We start from the raw sequence: 21939 nt of genomic DNA, 5'->3' as shown, positions 1-21939 counted from the left end.
TAAGATCATATTATAACATTTTGTTACTCCCACATATGATTCTAAAAGCAAGAATACTTGAAAGTATCTTTCTCTAGATCTTCACTGATACCTAAATGTTGCAAAGAGAGCATCAGGAGTGGCCTTGAGGTGATGAGTTACTCTGAGCACCTCAGAAGCGAAGGGGTCAAGGGATGTGTTACCTGTTAAGGTGTCACTTGATAAGAGCATGGGAAACTGTTATATAAGATAGAGGTATGGATGATGAAGGAGACTACCACTCCCACAAAGTTACATACCTGCAGTTTCTAATGCCCAGCAGTTTCTGGACAATACCCCAAGTACTCTTGATGGAGCACTGCAAGTAAGCAAGCACATTTTAAAGAAAAAGATCTCGGAATACACAAGACAAGTTCTGTGGTAAACGTATGGAAAGGATCTCCAAGCTTGACAAGTTATTTGAGTATATCTTTTAGCAGTGTTATCAGTCTTTAGCAGTGCTGTAATTGAAAATCATACATCTGCCTGCTATTTTCAAAAGTAGCTGCAAGAATGTGATATAACTTTGGTATTCAAATATCTTTTTCTGAATTTGCATGGCTCTGGAGATCTCTGACGAGAGACAGGTTCAGGAGCTCTCTAAAGCTGTGACTTGTATGGGTCGGGATGTCTGAGAGAGTTATGATTCTGTCTTAGAGCTCAGAGCTTAGCAGAAATTACATGCTTTTTTTTTGTGCATTTCAGATATCCCTAGCGTTCTTTATAAATAGAAAAGGGTCAAACAGTAGCAGAAATACCTGTCAGAAGCAATTATTGGAGTAAGGAAAAAAGTAAGAAAAAAAAATCTGAAATAATAATCCAACCTGAGGATGAATTTACATTAAATACAAATGTGTGTTTTAGTTTCAAATGTCATATCACAACTTTAGTGCTTGTGAGCCTAATGTGCCCCACTCAAAGGCAGGCAGAGGTATCTAAGATATGTGCAGACAGAATGGAGACAAAAGACTTGTGGCTCAAAGGGAGCAACTAATGTGCATTTCTAAGATTGGTAGAAAAAAAGAATAATTTTCTGAATAAACTGTGCAAATATTGATTAAACAGAAAAAAAGGTTGTGTAAAGGTAATTCTGTAGAATACACAATGCAGCAGTGTTAGCAAGTATGGGTTGCAAGGGGAGAGGTCTGACAACTTATCCAGCAAAATTCCATGGATTGTCATCTTTTGATCTTTGTTTTGTACATACAATTCACGTCTGCGCTACATCTGCACCATTGGTCTTAAATGGCATGTTTAAAACTGAAGGCTGTGGAGTCCTCTTGGAGATGCAGACACAAACTTGGCAGGCTCCAGACCATATGTCATGAATAGACTGGAGTACAAACCAACATCTCTTGCTCAGTTGGTACAGTTCCCAACAGAAAGCATTGCTACAGCTGTGACTTTCTCTCTGTACAGATTTTGGTGCCAGTATGAAAATACTGCACTGCAATAATGGGTGTACCCTTGGTCTGACCTGAAGCATAACTTGAATTTATACCATTTAAAAATGCAACCACTCAATCATCCAATACATTTAGTTACTTTTTTAAAAAATTATTTAATATCGTTTTTCTTCACTCCTCCTAGGTTAAGATGTTTCCCAACATGTCTTAGTGATGCACTTTAATGACGTATTTTGTCACTTATGGAATTGAAAACCCATTAAAAGTTTCACTGGATTTTTTTCCATCTCCCTGAGTGAAGATATAACCATCTTCCCCCCAGCCCAATAATAATAACAACACATTTTTTACACTAATCCATCTTCCCATTACAGTTCTAATTATATACTCTTAAGGCTGTCTTAGTCTTACATGGCATGGTTTCAAACACCACAGAAAGTACTTTTAGTTGTCCTAAAATTTGGCATTAGTGGCAATTTGGTTGCCAAACACAGGATGAGACCAGCCTATTTGCTGGTTTGTGGTATCAGTCCTGTGAAATGAAGATAAAATGCCAATGATATCACATGTATAAAAAGTGCATTATCATCCTTTTGAATGCACTGGCATCCTTCTTTCTTTGTAGAATGCTCCTGCCATGCATATTAATTTGTAGTCTATTTTATTTTTAATGCTTATTATTCGACTCTTTAAAGACTGAACAGATAATGACACTTCAAAATTTTGACAAGATTTTTTTTCCCCCAAGACATGATAATTTGCTATTTTGTTGTTGTTTAAAACATTTTTCCTCACAGTTTATTTTTATTCCTTTCACTGGACAGCCACACAAAGAGCTGTTTCAGCACACATCACTAGCGAATGGACAGAGAGCATTTTTAAAGACAGGGACCTACTGGGGCACATTCACAACTAATAGAAAAAAAATATTTTCTTTTGTCAGCAAACTCTGTATAGAAAAGACCCCTACCATTCTTTCAGCAAATGTGGCCATGCTTTTATCTAGGCAAAAATAAAAGCTTGTCTCTGCTCTGTTTTTCACAACAAAAAAATTTAGAAGGGAGTGCCTTAATAATAATTTTTACTTTTAGGTTCCTGTTCATTTCATTGACTTCTTAATAGTACAACATTCAGGGTTTACTGATTCCACCAGCAGTTGTGACCGCCTTTACTAAATATTTCATAAAAGATAAGGAGTATTTTAACATGCATCCAATACTGTACAGGGTATTCACCAAAAAAATTAAAAAGAAAAAATATTTTTATACTCATATAATAAATAACAAAGGTCATATATGAAACAAAGAGGAAGATAGATTAAGAAATTATGTAAATACAATATTGCAATTTAACAAGCTTGTAGTGTCCAGAGACAGCACCAGCTGCACACCAATAAGTGTAAGGTGTTCACCTTAATGATGGTAATATAAAAACATATGTTTTTTTCAGGCCTTCATGTTTTTGGAATATTAACCTCTAGTGTGATGCCTTGAAGTAGGTCAGCCTCAATACACTCACACACATTTTCAGTGCTGGATTCACGCAGCCAGAATAGCGTCAGTGATAAAAATATTACATCTATTTCAGCCAATGTGAATGTCTGCCATGGACAACTCACCTTTTTGCAGTTACCAGCTGAAACAGAGGTTTTAACAATGGAGTTACCAGATGATAGAGAACTGCATTTTGTAATTGCGCTGGGCAAGTACAATATGGCCAGAACAGGTGTTAGCTTAATTTTCCTCATCTGTACCTGCTTGCAAGTCTGGTTACCTTTGCACACTCATTCGATGTGGTTGCTCAGGGAAATCTGTGCAGATGGTGTGTCACTGACTGCACTTGGAAAAGATTTTTATAACTGGAAGCCACTGTCTCCAGTCAGTATGAAAACTTAGTATAGAATACAACTAGAGTTTAACTTAAAATTGTGGGCATAACCTCAGGACATGAGGAAAAATCAATGAATTAAACACATCTTAGTCCAGAAGTAAAATGAAAAAAATGAAAACAAATAAAGTCTAAGGGGTGTCACCTTGAATTTGATATACTAAAGTCTTATGAATGTATGTTGTTATATTTTTTATCCCATTCCCAGTCAATATATATTGTTTTGTACCAGAACTAGTAAATAATTTTTCAGTGATTCTTTTGGCCAAAATTCTTAAAAATAAATTAATATCAGTACTCCTCTAGTTCAAAAAGTATAAAAAATATTACTTCCTATTTATTAACACAAGAGGTATTATTCATACTAAAAACAAAGTAAAACACAATAAATTTCATAAAATGAGGGGAAATACATGGCAACTGAAACAGGTAAGTAGAGGATTCATTTATATCCATTTCATTTGGAAATGCTATATTTTATACTTTGTAAAAATCAGTTTTGATGAATGACTGGAAGTATGTTAGCTTTTCATTTAATCTTTGTAGTGACTAGGAAAGCATTTTGGTTTTTAGGTTTTTTTTCTGATTTTTAACGTTCGGTCAGTCCAACCACTTTGAATATGTGCTGATACAAATTCCCTACACAAGTGGCAGGGCCAAAGCAATTGCCACTGAAGTAATGGAAGACTGACAGAAAGTGAAGAAAATTAGGATTATTTTCCCACTGAAAGTGTTGTTGAAACATATTTTGCTGAGGCTTCTTCAGTTTGTTCTGTTACAATGGTCTCAAAAATAATTTTTCATAAAGCTGCTTTCATTTTAGCTATTTTGAGGCATTTCTAGTTTTTTCTCCTTGAGCTAAGGCTGAATCATGCTCTTAGATTCATTGTATGCAATGGTTTTTGAGCATGGTGATGAGAATTTTTTTCCTGATTTTTCAGTAATATTTTATATGTGGTAATAATAAATACAACCTATTAATAAAGCTAAATTGATAAACATAACAGTCAATAAATACCACTCACCTACTGTCAGTTGTCCAGTTAACTGTCCCATGTGATTTCTTGCATTCACTGTTACATTTCTGTCAGACTGTAAGACCAGTGGACTATCCTGGGAAACATGTATGAGACAATAAATGAGAGAACAAAAAATCAAGGTAAAATTAAGTTAGAGCTTAGTATCAACATGCATGCTGAAAGGGAAGTTGTGTCAAGCATAACAGCCCTTTTTAATAATTTCATTAAATATTTAACAAGTCAAATTTTTAAATTAAAGTATACCAAGAGTTCTATTTTAAACTTGAAATCTTTGTGCATACAATCCCTGCTTCATAAATCAGATTTGAACTTGATTTATTTAATCTGGGTTTTAATTTCCTGTTAATATTACAAAGTTCCAAATTCAAAAAACCTTAATGCCAACCTGTTCCACTAGCCTTTCCCATATATTGTTAACCTGTACTTTTCTAACTACCTAACCAACACTATATTGTAATATTCCATTAATCTGCACAATCTATAATATTTGCATTGCACTTACTAAAACCTTACAAACACAGACATAAAGATAAGAGATGAAGATAAAGAGAATTGTTACTCTTAAATCAAATAATAAGAGCACTGGAAGGCAAGATCTTGTAACAGAGAGCCCTAATCCACTGCCATTAGTACTTTACAGGTACTCTTAGGGATCAAACTGACACAGCAAGGAGGAAAACACTTTATGTTAAACACAGTCTTAACAATTTCGGAGTCAGTAGGCATCCAACTAGGTTTGAGCTTTTGGAAAATGTTTCCATATATAGGTGTAAGATTATCCTGTGTTCAAAGCATAAACGATCACAAAAAGAATTTAATTTTGCTTCTTGAAGAATGAGGAGCCAGATGCACTCCTTCAGGGGAAGCGCAGATGCGCAGGAAAGGGGAAGAGCTTCAACAGAGAGCCAAGAGAAACAGCCTAAAAAAAGTGCAAGCTCACCAATCATGCTCTCACTGGAGCGGGGTGAGTGCATGAGAGAAGGAAAAAAGTAGGATTGTGACTGCTGCTGCAGAGAGGCACTTTTCTTCCTGAAATCACCTGATACCACACAGCTCTTTCCCTGAATCCTGCAGAGACACCACGGGCACTGTAACGCTTCTGGCGGTTTGCTGGCACTCAGTATGCTTACGTGTGTTTACCCAACAGCATGAAGACATCTGACAGAAACAGCTGGGGATGTGCCTTAGGTAGGGCATGAAGACATCTGACAGAAACAGCTGGGGATGTGCCTTAGGTAGGAAGGACTAGAGGCTAGGAAGATATTTGGGAAATTTATTATATACTTGTTATATTCTTGGATTCTTCCCTGGGCATCCATTAGTGGTCATCCCTGGATTAAGCATGTAAGGTTAGAGACCTCGTTTGTGTGTCTCTCAATATATTGGTTCCTGCTGTTCTTGAAAGTTTTTTAGATAAGAAGGAAATTATGTAAAGACTCATAGATAAAGATTTATTTTTACCTGAATTATGCATTATTTCTCTAAAATTTTCTGTGCTTTACAGTCCTTTCCTTTATATCCAGAGTTTTCTTGTACAAGAAACATTCTTCCCAGTTGTTTTCACTATGATTATTAACTTTAAATGATGATTGGTTTCCTGGGATGCCTGAAATGATTCTGAGGTAATTTCAAGGAGTTCAGGTGTATTTAATCTCTCCCTGGACTATGCTATGACCTCTCTAACATCCTGCCAATTTCCTCTGCTTCACAGATTCTGGCAGATGAAAGAGACTGTTTGGCTTGTCCATTTTTCTAGATAAAAAGATATAATTATCAGTGAGACATTGTGTTCAATTTTACTAGTTTGAGGTGAACATGTGATGCAATCAAGGGAGCTTCTAGCAACAAAAGCAGCTGTTAAGGACCTTTTTCTCACCACTTGATTTTCACTTTCCTTATGGTCTTTTGAAAATCATTAGTCTAGGCAACTGCTGCTCTGGGAAAAGCAGTTGTCCTGATAGGCATCTGCAAGGCCAAAGGCTTTTGAGGAGCCCTTTTCACCTTTTTTTTAGTCATTTTTTGGCTTAAAGTCTTCCCAGTTAAAATAATCTTATCCTTAGCAAGGGAGGATACGGCCATGCCTCTTTTTGCCAGTTCAGCAAAAGTTCAGAAACTTCTGCTCACAAAGACTGATCACAGTCTCATCTGAAGTTTTCTTTCCTCTCACCATAGAAAAATACTTAACACAAACCTCAGGCTAAAATCTGCCTCCCAGGTTCTAGTTTTAAAAAAAGAACCTTGGATATCAAATTCTGAAATACAGGATAATGAAAAATTAGGTGAGCCAAGCCTTCTTTCCTATTTTTTTCTTGTCTTATATAAAAGATAAAAAGAGCGTTGAAGAAGTAAAGTCAAATCTATATTCCTCATTTTCTGATGACAAATATAGAGCAGCAATCTTAAATACTGGACCAAAAAAAAAAAGCAGTGGCAAAACTCCTATCAATTTAGGAAGTCCAGGATTTCATCCACATTGTTTACCTGCACTTTATTTTATGCAGAAAGTGCCTAAAGACAGAAGATCAAGGAATTCAAAAATAGTCTACTCAAAGGAGCTAGACACTCAGAGAAGACTTAGCTGAAATAAGAGGAATTATTGATCTGTAGGATGACTATAAAATGCAATGAATATCACTCATAGGAATACAAACATATCTAAAGCATAAAAACACTGGATAATTTTTTTTCTCCGTGACCAGACCTGTTATTCTCTTGATGCAAACTTCAGCTTACAACGATTTGTGATGCCAATTCAAAAATTATACTGTAGATAACAAAACCCAACAATGTAAAAACATTCTTAAAGTTACATAGAGCTTTAATAATGTCAATATGCTAATAACTACAATATTACAGAAGGATACTGTCAGGGCCATGAGGGCTCTACCAGCCCTTACTGGCCCTACCAAATGTCCCTGGAGGGACCCATTTCAGTCCAGCCCCACCTGAACTGAACCCTTCTGGTTCACTTGGGCTACTTCTCTCTCCTCTATAAGCCCCAAAGAATTACAACTTCAGGATGAAAGGTAAATCAGATTAAAATGTTACAATAGTTACTTATCTGAAACAGGTTTACAACTAAGATTCATAAAAGTAAAATCAAACTAATTAATTTAGGGGATATTTTCAGAAAGCTTTCTGAAATTGTAATCCAGTTATAAATACAATGAAACATTTGAGAAAAAAAGGTTCGGTTTTTGATTTTTTATGTTTGTTTGGTTCGGGGTTTTTTTGAGTAGGAATCACAGTTCAGTAATAAATATCAACTTTTGGTTTTAGAATTAGATGAACACATAACTGTAAGTATATGAAAGACTGATAGATTAAAATAATTTATCAAATCATTTTACCTAAAATATTTTGCATGAGCAATTACAGCAAAGCTCTTTTTTTTATTTTCCACAGCTGGTTCAATTATTTTTAACATATTTTGGAAAATTTTCATGCATTTTATACTGTATTCAAATAGGCAAGCCCAGCTAATTAGCTCAGTTTTGAAGAGGCTTTCCAAAATGAACCTTTTAAATTAGAAACACTTCAAATGGAGCAATTTAGTTCCAGTTAGTTTAATAAAACATTGTTTTACTTTAGGTAAGATGGTACACTGTATAATTAAATATATTCCCAAATTATGGTCAGAACACAGATAATTATGACAATACCACCAACTTTGACACTCAGGAATAGTACTGACATGTCTACATTGTTACAGTGCAAGTAGTGGCTCTTTTATGGTTTGATTTATGTGCTTAGGCAAGTGTAACACTTCAGGTCTCTGGACTTCTACACGATGTCCTACAGATGTAAAAAGTAATGTAAGAAGCAGGTAGGAGGAGATCTGCCACTCTATGTGCTGGCAGTTTGTAAGAGGATGTGATGCCATATGTTCTTTTATTTGAGCCTACCCCCATTATGGGCAGCCAAAATAATGATGGCAGAACCTTTCTTTACAGGACACTTCTCAAACATGCCCTGGTACACTAGCGACTCAGAATTGTATTACCGAGGCACCTTCACAGAAGAAAAGAAATCAGTATTAAACTTCAGATTTCTGAGAAACTCACCATTATCAGATTTTAAGAAATACAGAGAATATGTTTCCTCACTGCTGCAGAGCACCACATTTTGTCTGCTGCTTTAGAGATTCATGCTGTGGGTGCAGCTGAACAAGCTGATTGTCTGCATCTGGTCAGTGACCCCAACAGAAGAATGAAAAATGTATGAGTTATTTGACCACTCCATAGGAACAAAATGAGAACTGAAAGAAATAGAAAGTACTTGGTACTCTGGTCAGTGCAGCAGACCAAGGGAGTCAAAGGACAGATGAGTAGATGTGCAATAACTACAGGGGCAACTGCAGTTAAGGCAAATGACAGATAACAAGTGTGAAGAATATCTTGGAGGAATTCAGTGCAAAATGTTTAGAAGAAGGGTATGAAAGACACAGTGTCAGTCAAGAAGGGTAGGAAGTAGAGCAAAGATGTGAGGGGATGAGAAAAACATTCTGTAAAGTCTATCCATTGTCCAGAACCAGAGCATCAGCATGTTTTAGCAACATTCCTTGTAAATGAAGAGAGATGGAAGATCTAAAAAACTGCACATTTGTAGGGCTTGGAGTCTCAGAGACAGACTTTCTATCACTAAGGTTATTACTAGCCCTAAACAAACATGAAAAAATTTTCATTAGAAAAGATATGAAAGAAAAACACCTAAAAATGAAAGCAATTGCTGAGTTCTTGAGTACTTAAAAAATGGAAGGCTCCATTAAAACTGTTGGAAGTTTTTCAACAGTTTGGAACTGTTAAAACAAATTAAAGAAAACTATCTTTCATCAGAATATTCCTGTGATTTTTTTCAATAATATTTCCAATAATTCATTATACCAATATTTATCAATATTCAGTATTTCCAATAATATTCTCAAAAAATTCCCAAGGTGTCAGGATAGCAGGAACCCCAACACAAGTGTTTTTAAAATATGGAGAAATTAATTTAATTTATTGTCTGAGTTATTCCTGGGCAATTCTGAGCTGAAGAGTTAACATGAGTTTTAATTAGATGCTTTTTTTTCTTCTTTATAGAAAATATAGATATTTTCCATATTCCTGCTTTCCCAAAACAAAGTTTCACATGACATTTTAGTGTCCTTCCTGTCTAATTGTCCTTTCAAACATGAAAGTCCCAATTTAATTGCTACTAATTACACTTAAAATCACAAATCTGATTGAAAATGTTTAGTAAACACATTTGGACTTCTGCTTTAGGGAAACATGACAGATATCCTAAAATTTTGACCAAATAATATTAAAAGCCTGTACTTTTTCACATGAGATTTACACACCAAGGAGGTTTGGAAAAGCACAAGCAAATAGTTTGAAACAAACAAATAAAACAACCCAGTTGATACTTGAGGTTTTGATAATGTTTCAAGAAACATACTTTCTAGATAATTCTTTTTCATCAAAGGATGTTCTCTTGATTTCCAGCCTTTGCTCTGTGTCCATGTCAGCCTTGTAATATGCTAAAGGCAATCACAGATATTGACCAGATTCTTGACACACCAAATCTCAGCCCAAACAGAGCTATACCTACCAAAGTAATATAGCTGTACCCAACAAGAATTATACATAGAGTTCCAAGAAGCCACATGAGCAATGATCACAGCTATAACCTCCAGACAGAAATAACCTACTTGTTTTACTTCCTTGTATAATTCACCATGAAATTTTTATTATGGAGGAATTCAATCAAGCATAGAAAAACATAATGATAAAGCAGAAGTAGATATTTAAATAGCAGATAAAAGACATGACTTTTGCAGAATTGATTTAAACATCAAATGAAATTTAAAATGGGATTTAGGTATAAACATCCCAACTAAAAATAAAGCAGCACCACATATGTAGTTGTAGGAAGCTTGTTAAATGCCCAAAGCTCATGACTTGGACATTAAACTTGTGACACAAAAAGTAAAACTGTATATTACTGAACTGCAAAGCCCCCAAAACCTTCATGGACACAGATGTAGAAAACCAATGTAAGTCTCAAAATCTTAAAAAAAAAACATAAGGGTGGAATCACAGTACTTCGCTCCTTTCAAACCTGTCAAAGTTCTTGTGGTGTGGGTGCATAACTTATTGAAAGGATTTTTGTCATTTAAGTTATGCTCAATGGTAACCAACAATTCACTACTCCATTTTCAGCCTTGGAAAGCAGTCTCTCAGTTCTTGTATGTATGCAGGTGTTGACCACACTATACCACCAAAGTGAAACAGGACTGTTTATTCCATGCTGGTTTAACTCTAACTGCTACAACATGAAATACAGCAACAATTAACAGCAGGAAGAGGATGAAGCTATTACAGGAAAATCGACATAAATCAAAGTATATTCATGCTTTTGAAAGCTATTTCCCAACAGTCCCTATTGAGTGAGAATTTCTCGAATTATTTTAGATTAAGTAGCTAAGAGAAGAAAAAACAAAAATCACCAAAACCCCCTCAATATGCTGTAGTGAGTGATCTGATAACCTGGGTATTTTTAAATCATTTACAAGATTCCTTTTTTCTGAGATGTTTATGAGGAAAATGTGTCAACACCTGTTCACTTGATCTATGTCAAGAATTATAAATCGGTTTTACTTGACAATAAATGGAAAAATTGATAAAATTTAAAGAAATAGTCAAAATAAGTTTTTTTTCATTATATTTATCCATTTCTATGGAAAATCTGAAATAAAAGTTCTGAAAAATGTGAACTCTTCAGCACATCAACAGGTTCTGGGTTCCTCTTTTGCGATGCCTTGCAGACACAGAGCAAAGGACTGCATGAAAATAGTATTTCCATCAGCAGTTTTTATTTCACTATGATTTCTGTGACAGATCTTTTCAAATTCTAAAGCTGAACAAGAATAAACAAATTCTAAAGAAAGTTAAGGGAACAAAGAAAAATTTTAGAAATACGTAAATTGTAGCAGAAGTCTGGAATGAAGCTTATAGCTCAAAGCAGAAAAGAAAGACTTGCTGTTAAACAAAAAGTATTAGAAAGTCTTTAATGTACAATAAAATGAATGTGTTAAATAAAATTGTAAGACGAAAAAAGGCAAGAAAAGTCATTAAACCTTTAGTTAGAAAGGTTATTTTTGGTGAATATTAAACCTATTATTTTATAGAATTATTCTATAGGTGGCAACTTCTATGACTAAATGATAGCACTAGTATTAGCATCAGCTTTAACAGAAAAAACCAGAAAAGTTACCTGTATTTTTTGTTTCTTCATGTAGCTCTCTTAGTTTCTACAATATTATATTTTGTTTATATTTCCTGATATACCTTCCTTCAAGCACAATCACTCACTGCTGGATTCTAATTACCTTGGCAAATCTTTGTGCATTGCTAGTTCTCTCTACTGTTCCAGTGTTAAATAACCAGAAGCAAACACATCTGAAATGAACTTTGAAACAGTGAACAGAGGGGATATTTTTATTGTCACTTTACTGGGCCTTCCCCTGCACACCCCCATTACAATTGTTAGGTGCTTTCAGGCTGCATTATTGCACTTCCTTGAGACAAGAACTATCAGTTAGGTGGATGATCAGCATAAGGTTCAACAAGGCTTTGATCAAGGCATCAAAAGGAATGAGTAAGAATGGCAATTACAGGAATTACAGATAATTCACTGATTTTCTAACCAGAAAAGGAAGGTCAATAAAGGTGTAATGCCCCCTAATAAAAAATGTGGAAAAATGCTAACAGTGGATGAGGAGAACACTGAGAAATCCTTTGGGAACTGGCTTATGTAGTTGCCAAACCACTCTCAGTGTTATTCAAAAAGTCAAGGCAGCCAGGTGAAGTCACAGGTGACAGTAAAAAGGGAAATGTACCTATTTTTAAAAAGGGTAGGAATGAGGACCCTGGGAACTACTGACCTGTCAGACTCACATCTGTGCCTGGGAAGATCACGGAACAGATCCTCCTAGAAGCTGTGCTAAGGCTCATGGAGAACAGGGAGGTGATGAGATATATTCAGCCCAGCTTCAGCAAGGTCGAGTTCTGCTTGACCAAACTAGTGGTCTTCTCTGATGGAGGGATTATAAGGGTCAAGACTGACAAGGGAAGGGCCACAAATGTCATTTATCTGTAATTCTCTAAAGCATTTGACATGGTCCTTCAAAACATCTTTCTTTCTAAATTGGAGAAAGATGGATTTGATGGGTAGATTGCTGAGTGGATAAAGAATTTGTTGGATGATCACATCCAAAGGGTGGTGGTGAACAGCTCCTGATGGATATCAGTGATATGTTGTATTATTTTGGGGTCTGTATTGAGACCAACACTGTTTAATGTCTTCATCAATGACAAAGCAGTTGAGTGCAGCCTCAGCAAATTTGCAGATGACCCTAAGCTGAGTGGTGTGGTTGACACATCTAGAGGATGGGATGCCATCCAGAGGGACCTGGACATGCTTGAAAAGGGGGCCCATGAGAATCTCACACAATTTAACACACCCAAGTGCAAGATGTTGCACCTGAGTCAGTGTGACCTCCAGGTAACAAACACAGGCTGGGAATGAACAGATCCAGAGCAGCCCTGCTGAGAGGGACTTGAGGGTGCTGGTGGATGAGAGGCTGGACATGACCCAGCCACGTGCACTCATAGCCCAGAAAGCCAAAGGTGTCCTGGGCTGCATCCAGAGCCTCATGGGCAGCAGGGGAGGGAGGGGATTCTGCCCCTCTGCTCTGGTGAGACCCCAGCTGGAAGGAACACGGCATCCAACTCTGGGGTCCCCAGCACAGGAAGGACATGGACCTGCTGGAGTGAGTCTAGAGGAGGCCACCAAGATGACAAGAGGGATGAAGCACCTTTCATATGAGGAAAGGCTAAAAGAACTGGTGTTGTTCATCCTGGAGAAGAGGTGGCTTTGGGGTTACCTAATTGTGGCCTTCCAGTACATGAAGAGAGACTACAATAAAGATAGAGAGGGATTTCTTACAGGAGCATGTAGTGATAGAATAAGGGGGAGTGGCTTGAAGCTGAGAGAGAGTAATGTTAGATTACATATTAGGAAGAAATTCTTTACTATGGGTGGTGAAGGACTGGTACAGGTTGCCCAGAGAAGCTGTAGATACCCCAGCCCTGGAAGTGGCCAAGACCAGGTTGAATGAGGCTTTGAGCAACCTGATCTAATGGCAGATGCCCCTGGCCATGGCACAGGGGTTGAAACTAGATTTCAGGACTGAAATCTTCAGCATTATTGCAAAGGTCTCAGCATCTGTTCTGCCAGCTCCTAAGCAAGAAATTCAGTCCAAACTTGTCTGTGCAGCAATTTTTTCATGAAAGCAATCTCTGTGGTGTTATTGAGAAAATTCAATTTTGACTGTCCAGCTAGAAGAGTCAGATAGCTTTCCATGTGGTCTGGCTGTAAAAGAACAAAAGCTAATTTTTAGCTGTTTTAATTATGGAACTATTACTTACACCTTTCCATACTCCCTGCAGACAGTCACAGTCTTCTTTTCAGGACCACCGGTACTTGCATCCCCAATGTCTCCTATCTTCTCATAAGAAAGGATCTGTTTCATGATTCCTTATCATTTTCCCTTCTTGATCATTAAGCTTCTCTAGGTGATAATGGACAATAAAACCTCTTTTTCCTCCTCCTTTTTTTACTACACACCATTCCTGATTCTTTGGTTAAGGCTGCTCTGAATTTCCCTGAGGAAATGATATGTGCTGGCAACTTCTCACCTGAGGGAGGAGAGTGTTGTTTTCTTATATTGAAAGACAACCATAAAATTCTCTGTTAAACATTGCTGACATAAAAAGGAATAAAGATGCTTCATACCTTTGGTTGGTACAGCACCCTCAAGCTTTGAATAGTATACAAACAGCCAATAAGTAAGTCTGAACTTGGAAAGTCTTTGCTTTCCAATCCTCAAGACCCGTGACAAGATCTTAATCTGACTACTTGTTTTTTAACAAAGTATGCATTTTCTATCACCATAGGGTATGAACAATCAATAGAAAATGTTACAATATCTTGAAAACAACAAGTAGAAGAGAGTATTTTAAGATTGAAACCACCAAATATCTCCTGCATATCATACGTTCCCCCTTAATCCTTACACACCAACATCTAGAATGTGACCTTGAAAAGTATTATCTCAGGCTTTGCTGCTCAATATTCTTTAACCTTGCAAAATATTTAATAAGTAGCTTTGACATTAGTATGACACAAAGTTGGCCAATATGTGAGCTCAGAATTTGTTTCTTGTCTTCTCTAAAGCTTGTTCACTTTGGAAAGAGAACATCCCCACATTTATTGTACAACATACCTTGGTGGTTCAATAAATTGCCTTTCTGTTGGGAAGTTTGCCCTGTGACTTGCCAATCACAAAGTAAAACAAGTCACTGGACCTGTTCTGAAGGTCAAAATTGGGGAAATAAAATTCTGTAGAAAGGATTATGGTTCAGGGAATGCTGTGGCATATGCTCCTTCAAAGAAGCATAATATTTCCCAGTGGGAAATGCACTATTGTCAACTTTGCCATTGCGATAATTGCCACCTTTTAGTAACACAGATCTTTTCCAAAGGATATAATTAACAATCTGACTTTCATTTCAACTCTGTAGCTATTTAGAATATATTTCTGTTTCAGTAACTGGGTAATTTTTTCCACACCAAACACTTTTCACTGCAGATTTTAAAATACTGAGGAAAATTCTCTACTTACTAATACTACATCAAATAGAGCTTCAAAACTGCACTTTTTCACAGATAACATTTACACTGAAAAAACATGAGAAATGCCATGGACCTGGATCACTTCTGCAACCTGCAGAATGAATCAATAGAGTCCCAAAGACTGAATTCCTTTTAAATTCAAGATCACTGAGCAATATGAGAAATTAAAAATGGTTGTATTTCCTCAGTAACAGTGGTAAACTGCCATAAAGATCTCATTCTGCCTTGCACTAGTGTTTGACTGTCTTTCATGCTTCTGCATACACAAAGCAGTGCACACAGCATACCAGAAAAGTGAGGATGCTTTCTGCTTTTTTTCTTCATTGTTGGCACAACAGTGGTTTCAATATTTTATGTTGTACTTCAGGCAACTCCTTAAGCTGTCCTAAATGTAAAGAGATCAAACAGTTCCAGGTGATTCTATATCAGAATTTTATACTAATTGTCAGTATAAATCATTATACTGAACTTTCCATGGTAATTTTATAATAATATTTTAAAATTTATAAATTTATAAATTTATTTTACTCTGTGAAATATTTCCAGTGCACCTTAGTTATTTTCAGTGAAGCCTAAGATGCTAATTTGTTTTCCCCCACATTTATCCTAAGAGACAGTGAAAAAAGTTCTGGTTTTTGTTTTCAGCTCTGACTTTTGAACAAAAGTAATGAACAAAATTTAAACCTCATTAGTTCATCTCAAAGAATGGATCCTGTAAAGCATAAAGCCTTTGGTTTAGAAGTCAAAGTGTTTAAACATATGAAAACTATGTCAAAGTCTAAATGTACTCTTCAACTGTATTTGTAACATTTTTATAATAAATTTAAAAAGAAATTAACAGTGCACTTTTAAAAGAAATTCTTGAGAACCCTACACATCTAACAATTTCTTTCTTCCCTGAATTTTGTCAGGCTTTCAAGGATTCTAGAGCTTTATGCACATTTAAAGCACTGTGACTTTAAATGTTTTACCCTTAAACTCAGTCCTGCAATTCAAATAAAGTTAAGAAAATTTGTCATAAGAACTTAGTTTATATTGAGCAAAATGGGGGTGAACTAAGATATTGTTCAGTCTACTAATTAACATTTTAATAAATATTACAATTAAAAAATTCCTATTCTTAGTATTATAATTAAATCAATATGTCTTCCTATTTGATTCTAAGTGGCAATGAAAATAATTTCCTAGTTTGTCATATAATCAGGTTTAATTTTGTTAGCTTCTTTTTAGCACTAAAATAAGCAAACAAGACTATCAGCTGATCTATATTTTTGGAGCTATTTTTACCAAGCTTCCTCAGACAAAATCTTGCCTGTGAGTAACAGACTTTAATAGAATATTTGGTGTAGGGAAGTGGCTTAATGTCTCATTTTAACAAAGATTACTGATGCAAATCACCAGTCATTCTTCAGAATTTTAAGGACAATGTATACTTAGAGAGATAATAAAAGTGCTATAGATATAATAATGAAGATTGGAAATATCCTCAGAAGTTTAAAGATAATGAAAAACAGATACTGAACATTTCCTTGCAGTGCTTTCAACAATGTAAGACTGAATTTCCAGATTCTTCCAGACCAAGAAAGAATAATGAAAGAAATAATGGTTTACCTTCTCAGTTTACAGTTTTGTTTTTTCCTTCTTGGCTAAGGAAAAGCATTCATCCCATCACTCAAATGAACTGGCTTACCAAAGAATGTAAACAGACAATAGCAAAAAATAGAATTCAGATTGTTTACTAAGAAAATTAAAAACCACAGCTCAACTAAGGCAACTAAATTCACTGAACTAATAAAGGTAAGAGGGAAGTTCTGCAGTGGTGGATGAGGCTGACCAGCTAGGAGGAGGAAAGAGCAGAGATTTTTTGAAGTATGTTTAGGCATAGAGACATATTTCTCTGCCAGAGTACCTAATGTGCAACAGGGTTATGGTCTTCCAATATTTAGATAATTTCTATCCAAAAGATTTATGGCCAAGTGACAGAAACTACATCAGAACTTCTGCAGAATGTGACCATGCATTTGTTGTCACATTCATTAAGAATTTAAACCAGCTTCAGACAGTATTTAAAGTTGAAGAGACCAACAAGAATTGATTGGGAAAATTCCAGTTTCCCTTCAGATAAAAACATACAACATTAATTATCCCAGTGATAATTCCTTGCTTTTATGCAGGGTTGACATTTATAGTTAAGTCCTTATAGACTCTAAAAAACCCAATTTTGTTTAAAAATAAATTTTAAATAATGAATTGCAATGACTTTTGTGCTAAATTGCAGCACATTCTTTACAAGACACACTGTCCTATCAGTCATCTTGGGTTCTCTGGGACTCTAACAGATTTGTAAATGCCCTCAACTGGTAACTGAGTGTGTGACAATTCTTCTCCCAAAGAAGATGTTCCTTTTGTTTTTATTTTATCCATTTTGCCATGAGTATTCATTTTACTTTACCCATTTTGTGGACATTATGTAAATGATTGGCACACTGAGTACAGCAGATTGCCAGCCAAAAAAGTGGAAAGTTATTTCAAGTCAAGCTTTGTAACTAATTCTCACTCTGCTGTTAAATATTCTTACCTGTAAAAAAATGATGAAACATCTATTTGGGAGAACAGGTTTGCCATCACTGTCAAACTTAAAATATTTTAAAGAGAATCCTAGCTAACTTATGCAGTATTTCAATACAGTATTTCAATTTTTTTCCTTTAATGAGTCTTGCTCTTCCATTCATCAATGCCATGGAGGCAGGGGAGGAAGGTTAAGTGCATTATTTCAAGAATACAAGAAAATATCATCTGATTAAATGTCAATCTAAAAAAAAAAGCTAATTTTAGATGCATTTGTGCTAACCTATAACCTTTATATAAGAAAATCTGTATTATTAAATTTTCAGCCTCTGAAAATGCTATATTTACATTATACTTTAAATTTAGCAACCTTTAGCCCTGGTAAAGGTAACTTTACCAGGTAACTTTTCAGCAAGTAATGGAAGATACTAGTGTGTATATAGATGATATAATGGATGAATTAACTTGCACCAGGAGACCCTTGAATAAAATAATGAATATATAATCATGCATGTATCTTGAAAATTGTTTTGGTTCCTCTAATAATATGGCAAGAATTCTACATTACATACTCCAATATCAGCTTGATACCCTGAAAAAACTATTTTCTTTTCAATTCTCTTGTTCAATAACTTAATTTCATTAAGACTCAAACTTGATCAAACACTTTTTAGATTTTTATTTCAGTCGGCAAATCTCAAATCGCCATGACTGAAGGAAAGCCCAGGGGTGAGATCCAGCTTTACAGGGACTCCCCAAGGTTCAGGAGCCTCATCACAACCCTTGGTAGCCAACCAGGCCAGGAGGGCCAGTGCTGTAAAACAACCAAGGGAGATTTAAATGTCTCCAGGGCATGCAGGCAAGCAGGAGCACAGAAAACAGGAGTGTGGCACATCAGTAAGGGAGTGGCACAGCAGTTTGAACAGCAGCTTGCCCTGTGCTCTTCAGTTTTCATAAGTGACTTGGACACAGGAGCTGAATGGACTCTAACTAAATTTGCAGACAATACCAAACTGGGAGGATTAGTTGACTCCCTTGAGGGCAGGGAGGCCCTGCAGAGAGACCTTGACAAATTAGAGCATTGGGCAATCGCCGACCATATGAAGTTCAACGAGGAACTGCACCTTGGATGGGTAATCCTGGATGTATGTGCTGGGGAATGAGAGGCTGCAGAGCAGAGCTGTGAAAAGGGACCTGTTTATGTTGGATATCAGAAAAAGGTTCTTTACCCAGAGGGTGTTTGAGCACTGGAAAAGACTCCCCAGGGAAGTGGTCACATCATCAAGCCTGACAGAGTTCAAGAAGTGTTTGGAAAATACCTTTGCGCACATGGCGTAAATCTTGGGGATGGTCCTGTGCAGGGTCAGGAGTTGGACTCGATGATCCTTGTGAGTCCTTTCCTATTCTGTCATGCAGTGATTATTAGTGCTAACAATTATGAAATGCAATGCTTTCATCTTTCTGTAATAATAAACATCCCAAAAAAATAGAACTATACATCAAATGGGGAAAATCACATCAGAATTAGTTTTACTTCATCATACTAATATTAGCTAGTGGATTTTTTTTCCAACCAATAAAATTACAAAAGCTGTAATGAAACACAGTTGCATTTCCCAATTTCCTGAGCTTGAATTTTATCATTTTTTTCCTGCACAGACATCAGCAAATAGACCCATGTCAGCCAAAGGCTGTGAATGCTAGTCATCTATCAGCTTCTTTTTTGAGACTCTAGCATAAAACAGTATTTTAACAGTGTGCTCTCTCTAGGTCAGCACTTCTGAAGTGTCAAAGATCCTGAGGGAAAAAAAGAATTTTAGTTAGGAAAAAATCTATCCTGAGTCAGCGTCTGTCTAGTTTATAGTGTGAAAAGCTCAGGCAAAATTTTTATAAGAGAATGTAAAAGACAAGGAAAAAATGTAGCCATAACCTATATTATCATCCATAATTTTTTCTCTCATAAATTCCACAAAAGGAATTATAGCAATAGAAGAAGACTAGTTCAAATTATAAACGGAAATGGAGATTGTCAAAATCTGTGATATTCCCACTGTATCACAGGGCCAGAGTTCTATACTAGCTTCATTTTAACACAAAATCAGAAAGGAGACATTCAGTTTTATTATCTTTATCTGGATATATTTTTATATACCAAATTGATAACAAATATTGAGTGCCCCTTCCAAAATCAGGAAGGCTGTATTTTCAAAACAGCATTTTGCCAACAAAATAGAAACAAATTTTCAGATATAGAATTCCCAGCAGTACAAATAAAAATCAAACTAATAAAACACTCTTCCATATAATTGTCTTCCATGTTGCTTTGATATGATGCTCCTTTTAAGGGCCCTAGCTAATTCCTCAACAAGCAGCCAGGGACAGAGTGACAGCTTTTAAACCTGCATTCCTTCAGGAGTACAACTCCTTTTCATGTCATGTGTTCACAATAAGGTAGGTGCTCCACCTGTCAGGCCTCCTAGCCCTGACTCCCTTTCCAAGGAACCATTAAAAGCAACCACTTCTTCCCTTGCTCAGGTAACTCGATTTCCTGCTGCTGAAGGGCAAGGAGGGACAGACGTAATTTTTCTGACTTTCATGCCAAAGTGAAGACCAAAACAGAGAAGACAGTGAAGACCAAAACACAAGACCTCTGGACCAAGTCCCACCACACATTTCTCCATCGGTTTTTCTCCCGACAAGCTGAGCTGCAAGCTGAACTTGCACCAAGTTTCAAGGCCAGGTTCTCAAATTTGTTCCAGATTCCCATGGAATTTTTTCCCAATTTGACTATAGAGGAAGCATATGATTCATACAACCTGGCACCTTTTCCACAGGGGCTTTAAAAATACCATACATGTCAAATAATTTGTCCATTTTTAGACCCTTAATCTTTCTTTCATGAGGCTAAGCTACCAATTCCTATGAAGTAGACAGAAATTTTGCCAAAGAACTTCTAAAGTAAAGTATTTCATGGTCTTGGAAGTCTCCTTTTACCTAGCCAAAATGATTTATTTTCTAAGATGATTTATTTTCTCTAGTTCATTCAGTTTTTAAAACAATGTTCAATACTCCCAGTTCAATATTAACACTTTAGATTGTGACTTTCATTAAGGATAAAGAAAGAAAAATGTATTCATGCACACAACTAAGTTCACAGCAAGAGAGTCAGAACAGAGTAGGAAATCTCAAATGCTAGCTATAACACAAATATATTTCCCAGGTTTTTGGCTTTTTGATTTTTACACAGAAGATTGAAGTTTTTTGTTTTCCCCATGCTTTATACCTTTCAGACATAATTTTTAGGTTTTTTCACTATCTGGGGTGCTACACTCAAAATAATCCACTCCCAGCATTGTCAGGTCGTAACACAGATTTTAGTAGTTATTAATGCAAGAGGCTGAACCTGAGATGATTTTAAAAACAGATTTCTACATAAGAAGAGGACTGAAATTTATCTTTTTGGGCAATTTACCTTCTTCTGTTCAACTGTCTTGCATGAACAGGTTCAGCCTTTGTTTTAACTTCCTGAGAAGATGCAATAAACACCACAGCCACCTTTTAAGGTTGAAATGTAATGTTCCTTTCCATAATGTATTGTATAATACATCTACCAGTTCTCTTTTATTATTAGAGACTCATTTGGAGTCATTCAATTGTACGATGCTACCAGTAATTCATGATATCTGCAGGCTCTTCTAAAGCCCTAAGTGAGAGGAATGATTGAATTAGGAATAAACTTTCTTCAAGAGTTGTAGGAGAATTATAAACACAATGGAAATTTCACAGAATTTAAAAGTAAAATCAAGTTCTGCACAGTGTAATTAATTTTGAGGATCCCCTCCAGAAAATGTAAGCAATCAATTTCTTAGTGTTAATGACAATGGACTACAAAAGTTTAATTTAATTTTCAATTTTAGATCGTTTGAATGACAAGTCTAGTCACAAGTGGTAGACTGCTAATAGCAAAAATGGTTTCTGAAAGTCTTTCACTCAGTTCTTTGACATAGATTAGATCACAATGTATTTTATTTCCACTCTGGAAATGGAAGAAGAGATGCTGGCTTTGCTTTGCTGTGAGAGAATAAAGGCACACACATCAGTCAGTCACTAGCTGACTTTTTGATGTAGATGCTTTATCAACCTAAGATTCTTTTGTGCCCAAGTATTACACAGGAATTCTAGGAGGTGTAAGCAGCTAATAACAGTTGTAGAAAGACAGGTAGCAGAGTTGAAATAAGCTTCTTTATGCTGCTTCAGAGACAGTGATCTGGTGTGTACAT

The 21939-nt window shown here is 36.0% G+C and overlaps 1 protein-coding gene across 2 annotated transcripts in view; it reads right to left on the bottom strand.

Moving 5' to 3' along the window:
• SGCZ (sarcoglycan zeta) overlaps positions 1-21939 on the bottom strand; it is a 181987-nt gene that overhangs the window by 77864 nt on the left and 82184 nt on the right. For both annotated transcript variants that reach the window (XM_018906987.3, XM_050973777.1), the window contains one exon: positions 4337-4424. In XM_018906987.3, the coding sequence (XP_018762532.2) occupies positions 4337-4424 (88 nt within the window). The remainder of the gene's footprint in view (positions 1-4336; positions 4425-21939) is intronic.

The sequence above is a fragment of the Serinus canaria genome, chromosome 4 (assembly GCF_022539315.1).
Source record: "Serinus canaria isolate serCan28SL12 chromosome 4, serCan2020, whole genome shotgun sequence".
Classification (NCBI taxonomy): domain Eukaryota; kingdom Metazoa; phylum Chordata; class Aves; order Passeriformes; family Fringillidae; genus Serinus; species Serinus canaria.
This window is presented reverse-complemented; position numbering and strand designations above follow the sequence as displayed.